Here is an 18,697-nt window from a genome sequence, read left to right as displayed (position 1 = left end):
TTTTATGGCGACGATGGAACAGAAAATAGCTAGGAACGGGAAGGAAGTGGCAATGGCCTTAATTAAGGCACAGCCAAGGAAACCACACGGAAAACCATCTTCAGGGCTGCCGACAGTGGGGTTCGAACCCACTATCTCCCGGATGCAAGCTCATAGCTGAACGCCCCTAACTGCACGGCTACTCGCCCGGGGTAATTCTGTGACTTGGACGCAGAGACACGAAGGAGCAGTGGTAAACAGCAGTGCGGTTTTCGAGTATAGAAAGAGAGGAATTGGATCTTCTATTGCAAACATGATAGGACGAGAGATAAGAAAAAAGGGATAGAAAGATCGTGGGAATGTTTGTGGAAAGTATTTTGCGTAGAAGTGATGGCATGTGAAGTTCATGGCGCTGTTGCACTCGAAACCATGACAGCCCATTATAATAAGGTGATATATGAGCATCATATCGCAGATTAAAGATACAGTAGAGTCTCGCTCATCCGACCTTCGCTTATCCGACATTCCGTGTTATCCGACACTGTTAGACTTAATTTCAGCTTTTGGTGGAGACTAAATTCAGACACACCCGCTGTGGAGGATGCGACCATGGGACAAGCACTGGCCTGAACGCTGGCGGTAGGAGTGGGTTTTTCTCAAGGACAGGTGCAGTAAGTCTTCAGTCATTGTAGTATTGGTTGGGTGCGGATGTTATAGTTTTCATATCCTCTGTATGGCGAGTAAATGGAAGAAAGTGACTGTTTCTATAGAATGCAAATTGAGTGCATTAAAGAGACTTGACAAAAGGGAAATTCTTCAAAATGTGGCTTCAGATTATGGTGTTGGACGTGTTACAGTGGGAGAATGGAAAATACAGAGGGAAGAAATTGAAAAGATGTGCTCTACAAGAGCAGAGAAAAACAATGAAAAAATGTCAGTACGAAAAAGTAAGTGAAGCACTATTTCTTTGGTATCTCAACACCGGGAAAAGGGCCTGCCAATATCTGGCACCATTCTGCAGGAAAAGGCTGTGTATTTCCAGGAGGATTTTAATGAAGGGGACCCTAATTTTTCTGCCAGTGCTGGGTGGCGTGATCGGTGGCAAAAACGGTACGGTGTTAGGTAGCTTAATATCTGTGGAGAAAAGTTTTTTTTTCGTAAGACATCTGGATTGTTTTCATTTAATACTGCATGTACTGTACAATTGAATTGGTAAAAATAGAGCACCGTAAAGCATGCCTTCCTGTTTGTTTCAGTTCATTTTCAAAATTATTCTGTATTATCCGACATTTTCGGTGATCCGACGTACTCCAGGTCCCGTTTACGTCGGATAATCGAGACTCTACTGTACATCTAATGCAGCTGTTCAGGCTCCGGCCCAGTTTCTTGTTACTGTCGTATATTTTTTCAGCCAACACAGATCAGTATCTGGTGGGGGACTAAAGTTCGTTCCTATCGCCGCTAGTCAAAACGCCTCGAAGGTATGCATGCCCAGCGAACGGCGAGGTCGTACAAGTTGACGACGTAACTCCTAGCCATTCCAGTGCACGGGCACCTGTGTGCATGTTAACAATTTCTCTAAAAATTCTCTATAGAAGAAAGTAGACTAGTACAGCAGGACCATCGGTATAATAGGAAGCACGGATAATCTAACAAACTAAACTTTATTTCAATCGACTATCAGGGAAGCTGGTAAAAGGAAATGCATTTATTCAAATCTACATCAGGATGCAATCAAAATTATTTCAGATTCTTTAAATCTGCATTATTTCACCGCACACGTTTTATTTTAGACAGCATTCTCCATCATCTCAATGGCGTTTTGCTATATCCCGCATAGCTTAAAAACACCAGTTTCCCAAAAAGTTGCAGGTTGGGTGAACTCATCGATGGTAATTATGCAGCCCTCAACGAAGCAAGGAATTTACCATTCAGAAAACAATGCAGAGATAGAAATATATAATAATCTGATGGAGCGAAATCAGGGAGTAGGGAGGGTGAGATAACACTTCCCAGCCAAAAGACCGCAACTTACCAATTCACTGTTTGTTAATTCTGGCCATTTCTCTTCAATGATTTCTGTAAGATGGTCCAGCTAAAAACAATCTCTCACTGAAATGATGCTCTGGCCATTAGGAAGCAATTCGTAGTAGAGAATGCTTTTCCAATCCCACCAAATGCAAAGCAGTACTTTTCTGAAATGGAAACCTGGTTTAACAACTATGAGTGGAGGTTCACCGTTTCTTCGCCATGATCTTTTCCTTACAATGCTGTCAAAAATGACCCACTTCTCACCACCCGTCAACAGGTGTTTCAGAAATGGATCATGTTCATGACGTCTTGCTACGGAGTCACAAACGGACACGCGCCGCACCAAATTCCGTTCACTGAATGCATGTGACAACCAAACATCGCAACGAAGAATGTAACCAAGCGCCTTCAGGTGTTTGCTCACATTACAGAATGATATATTCAGCACTTCTCCAGCTTCAACCACCAACTTTCAACCAACTTCTCGGTTTTTTCTACGTCTACAATAATGGGTCTTCCGGTGCGAGGTTTGTCCTTTTAGGAACGAATTGCAGATCGAAACCTACAAACACCATTTCTGCCATGTCCGATCGGTTACCGCACCTTCAACGTAGATAGCGCAAATCTTCCTGCGAGTCTGAGAAGCGTTTTTGCCCTTGCGATAATAAAAAGATTATATGGGGTCGGAAATGCTCATTTAAACTTTTCAAGTAAATAAACACCAATAGCATACACGAACTGCAACAGATGCTAGCAAGATCATCGACAGTTCGGTACACACTGTACAGATGACTCATTCCTCGCTGCCTGCAGTCCCCCCTGGTGGGCATGATCATTAAGGCGTTAAGTCTATATAGTCAGCAACTGTGTTTAGCCGGTTCGAGTCCCATTGGCCTCCACTAGAATGTTGGCCGGCAGGGGTAGAAGAGGTGGCGGTGTACACTTTCTAATCACTAGTTTGCGTGTCAAAATCCTCGAATCAATTCCAAACTTCTCCGCAGTGTACAAATGTAGTGAGGGCATATGACGCTGTTGATGGCGATTCGTCCGTCGAGAAGTCTTGATCAGACTCCTTGGCGCTATTCGACAGGAGTAAGCTATGTGCCGGCACCGAGTTTCATCCTTTCTCATATCACGACATTCATTTTATCTCATTAACTTCTCTGATGAGGATGACGACAGGAAGGGTATCCGGTCGTAAAAACATGCTACGAAGATTCTTTTCACTTCATACCCGACCCCGTAGAAAAACGGGATAAGAGTTGAACCGTTAAGTACGTTATATTAGCGGTCGCGGCAAGAGCAAGTCCAAATGTGCACCGCTCCAATTCTACTATTATCCGGTAGGCAGCACTCTATATAAACTGCTTCACAGGTTACGCGCGAAGAATGGATTATGAGTAGGTACATAAAGTAATTACTTTCTCTAATTCCATTAGAAAACAACTCGCCTCTTCAAATTTGGCTGCAGATGATTAACAATTTCAAATGCTTCCTTTAAGTTTTTCTCACCAAATTCCTGGAAATATCAAGGTCAATGCGGATGACCCTTGAATGATGATCGAGAATTTTGAAAATGTCGTCAGTAACAAAATATTAAAAGGGGAGACTGGGACTGTCAGAACAACCTGATGAGGAATCGTAACTTGAGTTTCTTCTGAAAATACCCGCCGGGCCCTGATGGAATCCAGTTCTTGGAAAGTCTGCCTTTCAGCATTAGAAGAATTAGACGGATTTGTGATTCCTGTTTTCAGATCCGCTTCCAGCACATAACGGCAAAATCTAACGTCCATTACGTCGCTTAAACTCTAAGTGTCTGAACAGTAGTTCTATATCGTCACTAGATAAATGTCTATTAATCACATAATGAAATTCCTCGGACAGCAAGTACTGAATGTATTTTATTGTGAACTGTGTTGTGATAATGAGTGCTTCATATGTTTCCTTGATGGCTTTGTTCTTGTTTTCATTGCGGTGATTTTCCTTACCCGAAAAGAAAATAGCCAGCGGAGTGTTCCGTCATCTACCGCAGAAATTACAATTTGATTTTGTTCCTAGGTATATAGCCTGCGCTTCCTTCGTATTGAATATATATAATGCATATCATTACCTTTTTCTAAATATCTCAAAAAAACTCGATGGTCTTACCACTATCTTAAAAAACTTAATAATTAATGTTATTGTTTCTACGAACAAAATTTTAGACGGTTTTCCGAGACGACGATGTGCCAGAATTTTGTGCCACAGAAGTTCTATTATGTGCTAGCAAATCTACCGACACGAGGCTGACGTATCTGAGCACCTTCAAATACCACCGGACTGAGCCAGGATCAAACCTGCCAAGTTGGGTTCAGAAGGCCAGCGCCTTAACCGTCTGAGCCACTAAGATCGGCACAAACTTACGAGTAGGCCCTAAGAGTAGGCAAACTTTTCATCGCACCCGTGACAGATATAGAAAAAAAAATATTTGGCCCTTTGTACATTCATTTCTTCCAAGTTAGTCTGAAGCAGGATTGCCTTCATTAAGTCCCTAACAAGCTTCACAACGTGGCCCTTTTGTGCATTGTATAATTGTTTTGAGTGTGAACGGGAAATCAATTTGCCTTTATGAACGAATTATTTTGCCAAGAAATGGAATATTAGCACACACAGATGGTCGGAATACTTTTTTTTTCTAACAAAAACACCCAATACACTGTATATTGTTTGCATATAAAGCATTGTATAGTAGTAGAGGAACGCGTGAAACGTCTGACATCTAGCAGCTTTAGCTGAAAACGCTTGATCCCACGTTCTGAGATACCAAAGACTGAGCTTGTCACGCCCGCTAGTATATAACGCAGGTAACGGTTGGACATACTTTCGTTGCTGCCTGCGTGAATGAGTGATGCGGCAACTGCTCTATCACTCCTGTATGGCGGGCTGTGACCTTCCCAGGCTGTATATGTCTGGTGTATGGATTACATGCGAATGGACGTAGGCCTCGGTCCCCACCAGACAAAATCATCTTCTTTTTTTACAAGCTGCTTTTTGCACCGACACAGATAGGTCTTATGGCTACGACGGGACAGGAAAGGTCTAGGAGTAGGAAGGAATTTGTCGTAGTCTTAAGGTACAACCCGAGCATTTGCCTGGTGTATATATGGGAAACCACGGAAAACCATCTTCAGGGCTGCCGATAGTGGGGCTCGAATCCACTATCTCCCGACTACTGGGTACTGGCCACACTTAAGCGAATGCAGCTACCGAGCTCGGTCCAGATAGTATGGGAGAGTGAATCAGTTGCACGCTAAATCGAATCGAGAATACATTAGAGAATCGCTCCAGTGGGTACATGTATTTATGACTTTATTAAATGTGTACATCGCATGTTGAGTCCAATTTTAAAATAATTGGAGGGATATCCCATTGCTTGAGGGAATAAGGTTTTTACTGATACCGATAACACCAAGAGTGTTATTTGTCTGTTCCCAGTCATTCGACGGGGTCAGGAATGGAATGAATGAAGCCCCATCTAACGGTGAGGATAGGGATTGTGTCGGCTGACGAAGCCTGTCGCACTGCTCTTGCGCAATGAATTATAACTGACAGATGAAATGAAATGATATCGGATAGTGTTGCTGGAATGAAAGATGGCAGGGGAAACCGGAGTACCCGAAGAAAAACCTGTCCCACCTCCTCTTTGCCCAGCACAAATCTCACATGGAGGGACCGGAATTTGAACCACGGAACCCACCAGCGAGAGACCGGCGATTTGGGTTCATTAATACAACGGTTTAATTTGGGGTAACCAAGATGATGTAGGTCGGAATTCATTTGAATAATTGCTGTACCTCCAGTATATCACTACGGTTTGAATGATAGTAAGCCTGTACATCATCCACATAAAGTGGGAATTTGCATACTTTAACAGTCTGTAATATATCAATCTGAAGGATAAATAATAGCGGTCCTAGGATAGATCCCCGATGGAAACTCAGGGACACTTGCCATCCTGAACTCACATTTCTCACTGTTACACCTGCCGAGGAAAAATCGAAACATCTTCTCGAAGTTTCTGCAGTAGTAACTGAGAGCTGTCAGTGTTGAAGAAAATGCTGAGATCTAATAGAGTCAGTACAGTTATGTACGGTTGGCCCATTGCACGCATGGTAATAATTTGACACAGTAAAGCTATCGCCGCGCTGTGTCCATTCCTAAAGCTAGACTGAAAGGGGTTGTGGAGGGAACGCGTGGTATCAATCACCACCGATATGCATTTAGGGCTGTCGCCCAGGTGGCCGATTCCATATTATCCAGTATGTTTCCTTAAATCATTTGAAATTTATCAAATATCCCCCTTGTTAAATTAATCTCTAATTCCTCTTACTATAAATAAATATTTGCCCCAATTCTTCCCAATGAATTCCAACTGTCTTCACATCATTCTATTCTCTCCATCGACACCTCAAAATACTGCTTAGCTGAGTAGTTTGTCTCCTCATATCAAAGTCTTCCCAGCCCGAAGTTGGCAACATTTTCGTAACACTATGTACTCTCCTGTCGCAAATCATCCCAAATGAATTGTGCTGCTTTCCTTTGGATCTCTTCTGGTCCTCAAATTAAGTAATAATGATAAGGATATCATACGAAGGAACCATACACTAACTGGGGTCTTTCCACTGACTTCAGAATGCTGGCCGGTAAGCCAAGAGAGCAGATGGTATACCGGTACAATTTCTAATCACTAGATTACATGCCAAACGCCTGGATTCAATTCCAAATCTCTCCGCAGTGTTCGTAAGGAGTAAAGACATATGGCGTTGTAGATGGTGATTAGTCCGTCAGCTGGGGTAGTTGCCTTGAGCAGACTCTCTGGTATTATCCGACAGGAGTAGGCTACGTGGCGACAAGGGATTTCACCCTCATTACCATCATCATCCCATCCAGACGATACGAGCAGGTCTGCCATGGGCATCAAATAGAAATACCTACACCAAGCCTTACGTGACACCAACACCGCAGCCGGTTAATGAGTACAGCTTCATCAATCGAGTTCATTTCTAACGTAGCCTTTACCTCCTCATTCAGAGTACTCTCCTGCCATTCTTCCCACCTCTTTCTACCAGCGATCAGTCTCGCTACATTCATGTCTGTTACTTCTTACTTATGAATAGATAACCCGAGTCCATCCAGCTTTCTCTCCCATAAAGCAAAGCTGGTCTGAAAACAGATCGGTGTAGGCAGCTTTGTCCGGGACCTGACTTCTTTCTTAGAGAATAATGTTGATCGCAAATACGAGTTCAATGCATTGGATTTGCTGCAACTTGATTCAATCTCGCTTACTATACTACCATTCTGGGAGGATACACATCCTAAACACTTGAAATGACCTACCTGTTCCAGCTTTGTATTCACAACTTGATATTAAATCCTCTTAGGTTTCTTACCTATTCACTTCAGACTAGTAAAGGATAATTTCCACCTAACTGAATCCCTCCCTGCCACTTTATACCTTTCAGTAGATGATCCATATTAACTATGGATAACACATATGTAAGATTACAGCCTGGTCTAACCCCTGTAAGTAACTTGAACCAAGAACTTATTCTACCATCAATTCTCCCTGGAGCCCGTGATGGCTTTTAATAATCTACCCTTAATCCCATTGCCCCGCAGTACGGCTAACATCTTTTCCCTCGGTACTCTGTCACATGCCTTCTCTAGACATACAATACATAAATATAGCTCTATATTCCTCTCGTAGCATTTTTCAATACGTGGCGCACACTGAAAATCTGATCCTGACAACCCCTCTGCTGTCTGAAACCACACTGGTTTTCACCCAACTTACTCTCAACCCCTGATCACATCCTCCATTCAAACATGCCAGTGAGCACCCTGCCTGGTATACTGATCAATGAAATACCTCAATAGTTGTTGGAATCCTTCCTGTTTCCTTGCTTATAGATAGGTGTAATAACTGTTTTCGTCCAATCAGATCTTAATTACCATTCCATGCTAAATCTTACTACTCTATGAAGCCATTACATTCCCCATTTTAGGTTTAATTTCACCTATTCCTACTGGCAATGGAGTTTATCTGCCACCCTTTCCACTTCACTAACATCACTGTCCTCTTCCGCACGAGCTAGGTTGTTCGCGATGTCACCAGAAAGATGTTCCTGCCCAGTGATTCCCTGGTATCCACTATGAGTTCACCTGATTTACCCAAAACACTATTCATTTCCATTTTTTCCTCTCCCTTTCTATTTTATTACTGGCCAGAAAGGTTTCCCTGCCACGTGAACTAGCCTTTCCAGGTTATTACCGAAATGTTTCCATGGCATCTTCTTGGATTCAACAATGTGTTTTGCTATGTTTGTTTCCTCTAAGTAAAATGAATTCCCTGTCTGTATCAGTCCTTGTTTGGAGCCATTTCTGATATGCCGTCCTTTTACATTTACAAGCTACTCTCACGTCATCATTACACCAAGATGTTCGCTTCTTCTCTTCTTTATACACTGTTGTTCCTAGGCATTCCCTTGCTGTTTCTACTACAGCATCCCTGTATCCCACCCATTCTCTCTATATATCTTGAACCTACTTGTTGTCTACTGTTTGTAACTTTACACTAATGAATCCATGTACTTCTGTCTAATTTCCTCGTGCTGGACATTTTATACCCTTATTCTTCTACTAACAGATTTCACTTTCTCTATCCTAGGCCTAGAGATACTTAGCTCACTACAGATCATACAGTAGTTTGTATCATCAAAAACTCTCCGGAATACCCGCACACTTCCCAAATTCAAAGACGGTTTTGATATAGCCTATTATGGATCTGGTGCCCCTACCTTCTCATGCGTATGCTTGAAGAACGTATTCGTAACTGCTAATCCCATACTAGCACAGGAGTCTAGCTAACCCTTCCCATTCATACTAGCCTCCAAATCTTCCCCACATTAACCAGCACCTTTTCGTATCCTTCAGTTCTATATCCAACTCTCGCATTGAAATCACCCTAGCGCTATCCTATCGTTGCTGTTCACCCTGATTACGATGTCACTCAGGGCTTCATAAAACTCGTCTGCACCCTCACATGGTGAATACACCGAGACAATTCTTGTCCTAATTCATCCAACAGCTAAATCTACCCACAACATTCGCTCATTTACGTGCCTAACCGAAACCTTGTTGCGTGCAATAGCATTCCTGATGAACAGTTCTACCCCATACTCTGCCCATCCCTTTTTACACTTGTTAATAATACTTTATAAACTACAAAGTATCTCTTCCTCGTTAACTCCCCTTGCCCAAAAATCGTTAACTCCTAACATATTCAGACGCATCCTCTCTGCTGACCCAGCCGTTCTACTTTCTTTCTTCCATAAGGCTCATTAACATCGAGAGTTCCCCATCGAATTTCATTTCGATCACCAAGTTGTTTTTGAGGAGGCCCTTCCCTGCTAAATGGAAATGAAACTCCGTTTCTGCCATAGGTCCGAGGCTAGCTTGAAATGTTCTGAGCTCGGTAAATTATGTCAAGCAGGATGCTGCCCTACTTACACATAGTCCAAGTGAGGATCTCTCCTTTAAAGGGTTAGAGACCACCAGAGGATGTATAGTCCTAGCCACATGAGCACAAGGACGGCCATGACTCAGGGAGGGCCATGACTCAGAATATGTCCGAGGTGTTCATTTCTATTCCACAGCAACTGGTAAACCGACTCTCAGGATCACTGACTAGGCCAATTAGCCGTTGCCCACGGTTTATGAACTAGGACGTGACTACAGTAATCTACACCGCGGACAATTCATAGGAATACATAAAAAACTGAGCAACTATTGATAATAGGAAAGGGCGACATACACTTCCCCATATATTGCCACTTTTAGTCACTTGCCTCCAAAAGACGTTTCCGTGTATTCTATCTCCAAAAGCATCCCAAAAATATTGCATCTATCCTTTGTCTTCGTGTGATCTTTTGCACCTCTGTAATCCGTATGAAATGTCTTCTTATTTGCTGACACTTCTATTTTTCTTCCATTTTCAGATTCATGATCTATGTATCTTTTAATATTCGATTTATGCAATGTTTCATACTACTCGTACCATCCTAATCGAGATTTTCTGCTTCACTTATAATTATTTCATTCTTCAACTGTACAGGTTAATATAAGTTTTCTTATTCTTTTTTGCTAGAAGCCTCTTTTGTAGTCGTTTATTGTCTGCCTCAAAACGGAGTATCCCAGTTGTACTTAAACAACCACCACCACCACCTTAATCTCTTCACCTGAACATATATTCTTCTGCTACGAAAACGTGTGGAAATAACGGTATGCGCTAAATATCTCTTCAGCTACTAAAATCTGAAGACAATTTCCAAAGTCAGAATTGTAACCGGGGAAGGGTACTTTAGTGCCATATAAACACCTTAAAATGCCATCTAATTATGCACGGGTTCAATCTTGTAACGACTTCTTCAACAGGTGTTACAGTCCCCAAAGCGAAGTGTACGACGAACATCGCTGAAACTCGTTTTGAGCGATAGGTCTGTTCGGTGAATGCTATAAAGAGCTGCATGGATTTGCATACCGCATTAAAGTTGTTCAGCATCTAAGAAAAAGGGATGAGCGAGCCCAATTACATTATTGCAGCAGGGTGTCGTCCATGACGTATGAGGATCCAGATGCCCTCCGCAACATATAGTTTTAGGATAAAAGCCATATTCACCTCGATGGCTACATCAACCGACAAACAACTCGTTTTCTAGGACGGCCTGACGTCGCCATACAGGAACTACCAAAAAGTGCGCGGGTCACGATTTGGTGCGCCATGTCCAGTCATGGAATATTAGATCCTTATTTTGTCGAGGATGCTGCACAAAATCCCCAAACAGTGATCAGATAGTTTACAGAGACTTCTCTATTACCCCAATCGTGGAGGATAAGCGTCTTTTGTTGTCGCGCCATAACTTACCCCTCCAACGGCAACGGATGCAGCAAGATTGCAGTGTCGTTCATTTTGCCGCATACGGCAATAATAATAATAATAATAATAATAATAATAATAATAATAATAATAATAATAATAATAATAATAATAATATGAAGTATGAAATTTCATTCCCAGAAAATTTAAGTTATCAAGTTTTAGGGAGATAATTTGTATGGAATCTCATTTTCAGTAAGTTTATAGTTTCAGAAAATTATGTACCATAAAATTTAAGTTATTGATACGAGGCATACCAGAAGGAGATATTAATAGGAACAAATTCTACTCCTGAAACTAGAAATATTCTGAAGAAAAAACCCGGAAGCACTGAGTTTTATGCAACTGTATATATTGTGATGGAACCCAAAGTTTTAAGCGGAATAAATATCATAGGAATATACCGTTCTACTTATAAAATCTTATAAAATCAATCAATTTCAAATGCGACTGCCAAAGAAAAATGTTACTAATGATGTCACTGTGCTATTACAAGCTTGAAAAAAATTATTAAAACTGAAGGTACCTTTTAGAGAAAATCATCGATTATACTACAGTATTTGCTTTACGTCGCACCGACACAGATAGGTCTTATGACGACGATGGGATAGGAAAGGGCAAGGACTGTGAAGGAAGCGGCCGTGGCCTTAATTAAGATACAGCCCCAGCATTTTCATGGTGTGAAAATGGGAAACCACGGAAAACCATCTTCAGGGCTGCCGACAGTGGGATTGGAATCCACTATCTCCCGGATGCAAGCTCACAGCTGCACCCGCCTAACCGCACGGCCAACTCGCCCGGTAAAACATCAACTGATGCAATATACAATACTTCGTGTAGTTCTCTTTGCAATGTAGGTACCTTGATTATTATAGTAGTTATAACAATCCCTTTTTTCTAAAGATAAGCATTTAATGAAATTTCCTCCAATTGAAGATTACTAGCTCTACAAAGAAAAAAAAATGTTACTTTTGTTCCCTACAAAGTATTGCTATAATGAACTCAACACCTGTTACCAGCGACCTGAAATTATAGTAAATATCCTCCAGGAAAGCATACATGCTGCTGAGCCACTCATGTGTGTAGATTGTGTCACTACTGAGCAGACAGTGCAGAACACACAACCTAAAATTTACTCTTTTTTGTGTTTTCAGGAATCGTCTGGTTCCGTTGGAGAGGATGGGATTACACGCTGAAGAGGGCGGTGATGATGATAAAACCCAAAGGCACCATCAGCACAACTCCTTAATACCTTCCATTTCGCTGGAGGAAAACAATATCGCACGAAAAATTGTGAATGTATGTGAATAATTGAAATGTGTGAGTGTATGTAAGTATGGAAGTAATTGTGTATATGCAAGTGAACAAACTCTCTAGTTACGGTAATGAATCCATGGAATGAACTGGACATGGTTCGAGAGAGAGAGCAAGTTCTTTTCTGTTTAACCTTACAACCTGATAGCAGAAATGCTATATTAGAGGCTAATGGGACAAGAAATGCAATGTTAAGGTTCAATTACTTACTGAAATCTTTGTGGCCAATGTACCATTTTCAGATGCCGTACACATGTCCTGAGGTATTTCGTTAATATGGAGTGAAAGTATGGTGTGCAAGACAAAATTCTTTTACTTCCGCAATTTATAATTTACAGGATCAAGGGCAAAAAATACTGGAAACTGGTACAATGAGTCATAACGAACTGTAGCACACTGGTAGTTGCGTTACGCTGCCAAGTATGTTGTGTGTATTATCGAACATGACTAGCAGGAGTATTTAACTTCAATGAAGTGAAGAATTATTTCTGTCCATAAACAAGAAACTAATTATTTCAATATTCTTACTGACGCTACATCTTTGTTTTAAATGTGTTAGTTGAATAATTTATCAATAAGGACAAAAGCATTTGACAGATACAACTTTTTCTGACCTACGTATAAGTACTTCTTTCAAAACTCTATTTCAAATTGGTGAGGGTCTTGTAGTAAAGGGGTCTACATCCTTTTGAAATTCCTCGTACAGTACTGTTATAGAGATTGTGGTTTTTGTACATATTGTGTAAGTTGTATAAAGTATAACTATGTTTTTTAAATTTGTTGTTATTATTTAACATTCCTTACTTACCCATATTCTGCATATCTTCATTATTCACTGCTCGGATCTTCTGCGACTGCAAAATCTTTTTATTAACAGGTTTCTGGAAAAACAAAGGTAAAGCAAATACAACAACAGCCTATTTATGTCATGCATATATCATTATACATCTTCATTATAGACTGTTACACTTTTCAGCATTCAGTCTGCAAGCCTCTGTGAATTTACTGAACGCCTCCACAATCCTCTATTTGTAACTAGCTCTGTGACCTCGTTTAGTTCCATACATCTTAACCTTAAATAATTAAAAACTGATGGCCGGTTTCACCAAGCTTTGTCATAATATGCTTGACGGCTGTCAAAAATGACGACCCGTTTCTTTTTGACGCTTCGTCAAAACCTTTTACATTTCATCATCACTAGTGAGCTGGAATAGACGCTCCGTTTATTTTGACACGATCTCGCATTTCAAAACGACGTTATATCGCGATATATCGAGTTTTATCGTACGTTCGGATTGCCATTTCTCGATTAATAATTGAAGTACTGAGCCGTGGTTGAAAATAGACTTGTTTTGTAATTTAATTTTCTGTTGTAAGAGTGGTCTCAAAAATGGAAGATAATAATAATATTTCGTCAAAGAAGAGAGGATCCAAATTCTCTGAAGACGAGAAGAGTTTGTTCGTGAGTCTTGTTGCCGAAAGGAAAGAGACAATCGAAAACAAGAAAACCGATGGCATAACGTTGCGTGATAAAGAGAAAGCGTGGATAGAACTAGCAAATTGTTTTAATTCTCATGAATTTGTTTGTAAGAGGTCAGTGAAACAACTGAAAATGTTTTATGACAACTTCAAAAGAAGGGCTAAGCAAAAAAGATGCCAGGATAAGGTGAATATGTTTAAAACTGGAGGTGGAGTTGCTGTAACCCCTTCATTAGATCAAACATCATCACAACTCCTAGAAATAATCAGGGACCAAGTAGAGCCTCTTCCCAACAACTTGGATAGCGACTCTGCATACATAGGCCTAACCGCATCCAGTAGCAACACTATTGAACCATGCAATGTACTGGTGACGTTTGAAGAAGAACCTAGTACAGAGATCCTTATTCCTACCAGTGAAGAAACGGTCCCGAATACAATCCATGACCTTCCACCATCAACTAGCGGTAGCAAGATATCGTGGGCATCAAGAAACCGGCCTTCTTTTAAGAAGACAAAGAAATCAGAAGCATTGAAAGCTCGTGAAAAAATTATTGAATTGTCAGAAGCAAGAAGGGATCTCTGCAAGCAAGAATTAGACATGCTGCAATTAAGGCATACCGAAGAACTAGCCTTAATACACATGAAAAAAGAAACCGAAAAAATTAAGCAAGAAAATGAAAAACTGAGAAGTGCAGTGCTAGAGGCAAAACTTTCCTTTTATTTGAAGAAACAATAGACTAAATTTAATAATAATAATAATAATAATAATAATAATGATCTACGAATGTGTTAACCTATAAACTTAAGTAACATTATTAACCAATGACCTATTAGTAACAAACATACAGTCACATTAAATATTGCCTGTTATATGCTATAGAAAACAATAAAGTGTGTGCTTGTTTTTGTAATATTAGTGATACAGAACTCGTGTGTTTTAAATGTATTCCACTTTTAAAGCAGTGTCTTAACGGAAATGGTTTTCAACGATTCTGTTCCGATTAACAACTGGAGGACCATCTTGATCAGCTAAGCCAGGTAGGCCTACATTAATTTCCTCAAAGACTAAATAATTCCTGTTAAGTCGTCTTTTTTCTTCTAGATAGTGATGGAGTACTTCATCTTCCGGGGCTTCATCTTCCTTTGTTTGCATAGCAATATTATGTAGCACAGCGGTAGCCACTATGACAGACAAAGATGTTGTTACTGTTGTTTTTAAACCCATTGATAAGGCCAGAAATCTCCTTTTCCATACTCCATATTGTCGTTCAACAGTGTTTCTTGTCTTAATATGGGCTATGTTGTAGTTTTCCTCGCCTTGATTTCGTGGATTTAAGAATGGCGTAAGAAGAAAACGTGTTAGCCGATATCCATTATCCCCCAGGAGATGTCCGTCTTGGATTCTTCCCGTTTCAAATTTCATTCTTATTTCAGAATTATCAAAAATAAAACTGTCATGAACCGATCCAGGCCATCTAGCAACAATATTCCTTATTAGTAAATTAGCATCACAAATAGTCTGTACATTAATTGAGAAATAGGACTTTCTGTTGCGGAAAACTTCTGCATTGTCCACCAGGAGACAGTATAGGTATATGTGTGCAGTCGATGGCACCTATTACTCCAGGGAAGTTGCTTATCATATAAAAATCGCGAATAACTGAACGAGCTTCGTCACCTTCAGGAAAATTCACATACAGGGGTCTCAAGGAACCAATTGCTTCGGAAACTTTTCTAATATAGCGACAAATTGTTGATTTAGATACACTATTCACATCTGCTAGTACCAATTGAAAAGAACCAGTAGCATAAAAACGTAGAGTTAAAAGTAGTTGTTGTATCGGTGTTAACGGACGGTTTCTATTAGTAGGATATTCCAGTCTATTTTCAATTTGCTCTAAAAGTTTCAGTACTACTCTCTTGGAAAGTCTGTACCTAGTTACAAAATTGAAGTCATCCATTGAGAAGAAATGATCATTACGGTCAGAAATTGCACGTTCAGGTCCCAGATTTTCCAATAATTCTATATACAGTAATTCAGCATCAAAGTTGTCTCCCACATTCATGATCTAAATAACGTTCTGTGAAATGCTTTAACACTTCCTGTAAAATGTCGGAACGCTTAAAACACTTTAAAAGAGATCTATAATTTCCAACTACTATTGAACACTGCAATGTTTACGACACGGACACACCATTTTAAACGAATCGTCATATTTGAAGGTCGAAAATCGGCGCGTCAAAATTGACGGTGCGTTTGACGATCGTCAAAGTAAACAGACATTGAAGAAACGAAAAAATGGACGATAAACGAATCGTCAAAGTTAAACAGTCGTCAAATTCATAAACGAAGCTTGGTGAAACCGGCCATCAGTCTAACCATCGTCGTCTTTGTATCTTTCTACTTATTTTACTGTCCATGACAGTCCATTATTTTCCTAGGCAACCTATCCTCCTCCATTCGCCTTATATGACACCAACAGCGAAGCCGGTTTATGCATACAGATTCATCAGTAGAGTCCATCCCTAACTTGATCTTTCTCTCTTCATTCTGAGTACCCTCCTTTCATTGTTTCCACCTCTTTGTACCAGCGATCTTTCTGGCTACTTTCATATCTGTTACTTCAAACTTACGAATAAAATGTATCTCCCGTAAATCGAAATTGATCTGAAAACAAACCGGTATAAAGATAGTTTCGTCCGGGAACTGGGAACTGGGGAACGCAATTGAGAACTCACTGCACTACCTCTGCTGCATCTTAAGTCAATTTCACTTAATACACCATGGAGTATGCCATTAAGACCAACTCGTCGGCATAGGCCAACAGCTTACTATATTTCCACATTTCCGCCTAACTGAATCCCTCCTAGCCACTTTATACCTTTCAGTTGATGTTCCGTGTAAACTATGAACAACAAAGATGAATACAGCCTGGTCTAACCCCTGTAAGTTCCTTGAACCAAAAACTCATTCTACCATCAATTCTCATTGCAGCCCAATTGTCAACATAAACGCCTTTGATTGCTTTGAATAATTATGATATAATCTATCCTTAATGCCACAATCCCACAGTACGGCTAACATCTTTTCACTCGGTACTCTGTCATATGTCGTCTCCAAATCTACGAAACATTTATGTCAAAATAATTAAACATAATTTTACAAACTTCAACAAAAATTTACAATGATGCTAGTGCCATTAAACATCCTAAAAGTACTACGCAAGGAGGATAATGATTCTCCATTCAATATTCAATTCATCCAATATCCATTCAATACTTACAGAAAAGTAACATGAGTTTATATCTAGTCACAGCAAATAAGTGGATAACTCAGCTTCTAGTGAAAAATGAAAGTAGACAGATACATAGCCTGGCAAAGACTACTACAAATAGTGTTGCAGAGATGTATATGATCTCAAACAGAACTGGACATATTGAAAGACTTACATGATTAGCCATGGATCATTAGGTTTATGAGAAAGTAGATAGGTCCTTCTGTCCACATGCATAATCGCTCAAAAAATAAAAAAAGAATGAGGACGAAGAACATGATTATCATTGTCCTCATGGCCTGAAAGTAAAGTGCCCAATTATCGAAAGTCGTCTTCTTAAATTGCCTGGGAAATAAGGATTTTTCCAACATGTCCTTAAAACGCATAGACTCTGATCAAGTCACATCGATTAGATATTATTCGAGTATGAAGATGACCACGCCAGGATAGCCAGGTATGGGTCCCGGATCTGCTGAGTGATTACATTCTCCTTCTTACAGGATCTATCCAGACAAACCAAATACCCAATGAATATCTTCCAGTCAGACACCTTGGCGAAGTACCATCAGATGCAGTGAATGGTAAACAAGGCAGAAGCCTACTCTGATGCCACTTCATTTTCTTTTCCGTTAGCGGTTTAACGTTGCATTATGGAAGGTTTTCGGCGATACAAAAGAGAATGGGTTAAGATTGGGAAAGAAATGGCAGTGGCCTTAATTACGGTACAGCCTCAGCATTTGTCGTAAAAATAGGAAACAATACAAAATCATCTTCAGGATTGCCGACGGTGGGGTTCGAGCCCATCACCTAAATTCAAGCTCAGAGTTACGTGACGCGGACCGCGCAGCCAACTCGTTCGACTAATGTCACTTCGTACTCCCCCATCATTGTCACCATCACCTACTAAACAATTGCCACTGCTTGAGAACAGGCATTTGCAGTACCCGCTAACGTCAACAATGTAGAAATTACAGCGGCAGACTTGGAGGTTTCCACGTTAGCTAGAATGTAACGTTAGCTCCCAGGAACAAATTCATCCCTCATGTTACATGCAGAATGGTACCAAGGTAAGTAAATATGGAGCTGTTAAACTATTGGTGTAGGTATAAAAACAAACAACTTAACCCACTTTTCTCTTTGTGATCTCCTCGTCCAATATTTCAGCTTACTAAGCTGGTTCCACAGTTTAGGACGCCATCAATTTCGCAGATTCCTTTATGTCTCTCTATTTTCTAACTTCAGAATCTTTACGTTTAACTTCAACATATCACAGTTTTGATGTGTATCTTTCTGTGGCATTATAATACAAGGTTCATGGAAGAACCTAACAAAGAAATGGGGTTCTTTTTATCGATTATTTTTTGCTATTTGCTTTACGTCGCACCGACACAGATAAGTCTTATGGCGACGATGGGACAGGAAAGGCCTAGGAATGGGAAGGAAGCGGCCGTGACCTTAATTAAGGTACAGCCCCATCATTTGCCTGGTGTGAAAATGGGAAACCGCGGAAAACCATCTTCAGAGCTCCCGACAGTGGGGTTCGAACCCACTATCTCCCGGATGCGAGCTCACAGCTGCGCGCTCCTAACCGCACGGCCAACTCACCCGGTGAGGTACCCATTAAAAGTGTATATAATGCAGA

General features: G+C 40.5%; 1 protein-coding gene across 1 annotated transcript in view; it reads left to right on the top strand.

The window, feature by feature from the left end:
• The window catches only part of LOC136863270 (angiopoietin-4), a 400,811-nt gene extending 387,808 nt beyond the window's left edge, over positions 1-13,003 (top strand). Inside the window, exon 7 of the mRNA XM_067139659.2 lies at positions 12,139-13,003. Within this exon, the coding sequence (XP_066995760.1) occupies positions 12,139-12,233 (95 nt within the window). The 3' untranslated portion in view covers positions 12,234-13,003. The remainder of the gene's footprint in view (positions 1-12,138) is intronic.
• The last annotated feature ends 5,694 nt before the right edge of the window (positions 13,004-18,697 follow it).

This window comes from Anabrus simplex, chromosome 1, assembly GCF_040414725.1.
Source record: "Anabrus simplex isolate iqAnaSimp1 chromosome 1, ASM4041472v1, whole genome shotgun sequence".
NCBI lineage: Eukaryota > Metazoa > Arthropoda > Insecta > Orthoptera > Tettigoniidae > Anabrus > Anabrus simplex.
The sequence above is the reverse complement of the archived record's forward strand: the minus strand, read 5'-3'. Positions and strand labels throughout refer to the sequence as shown.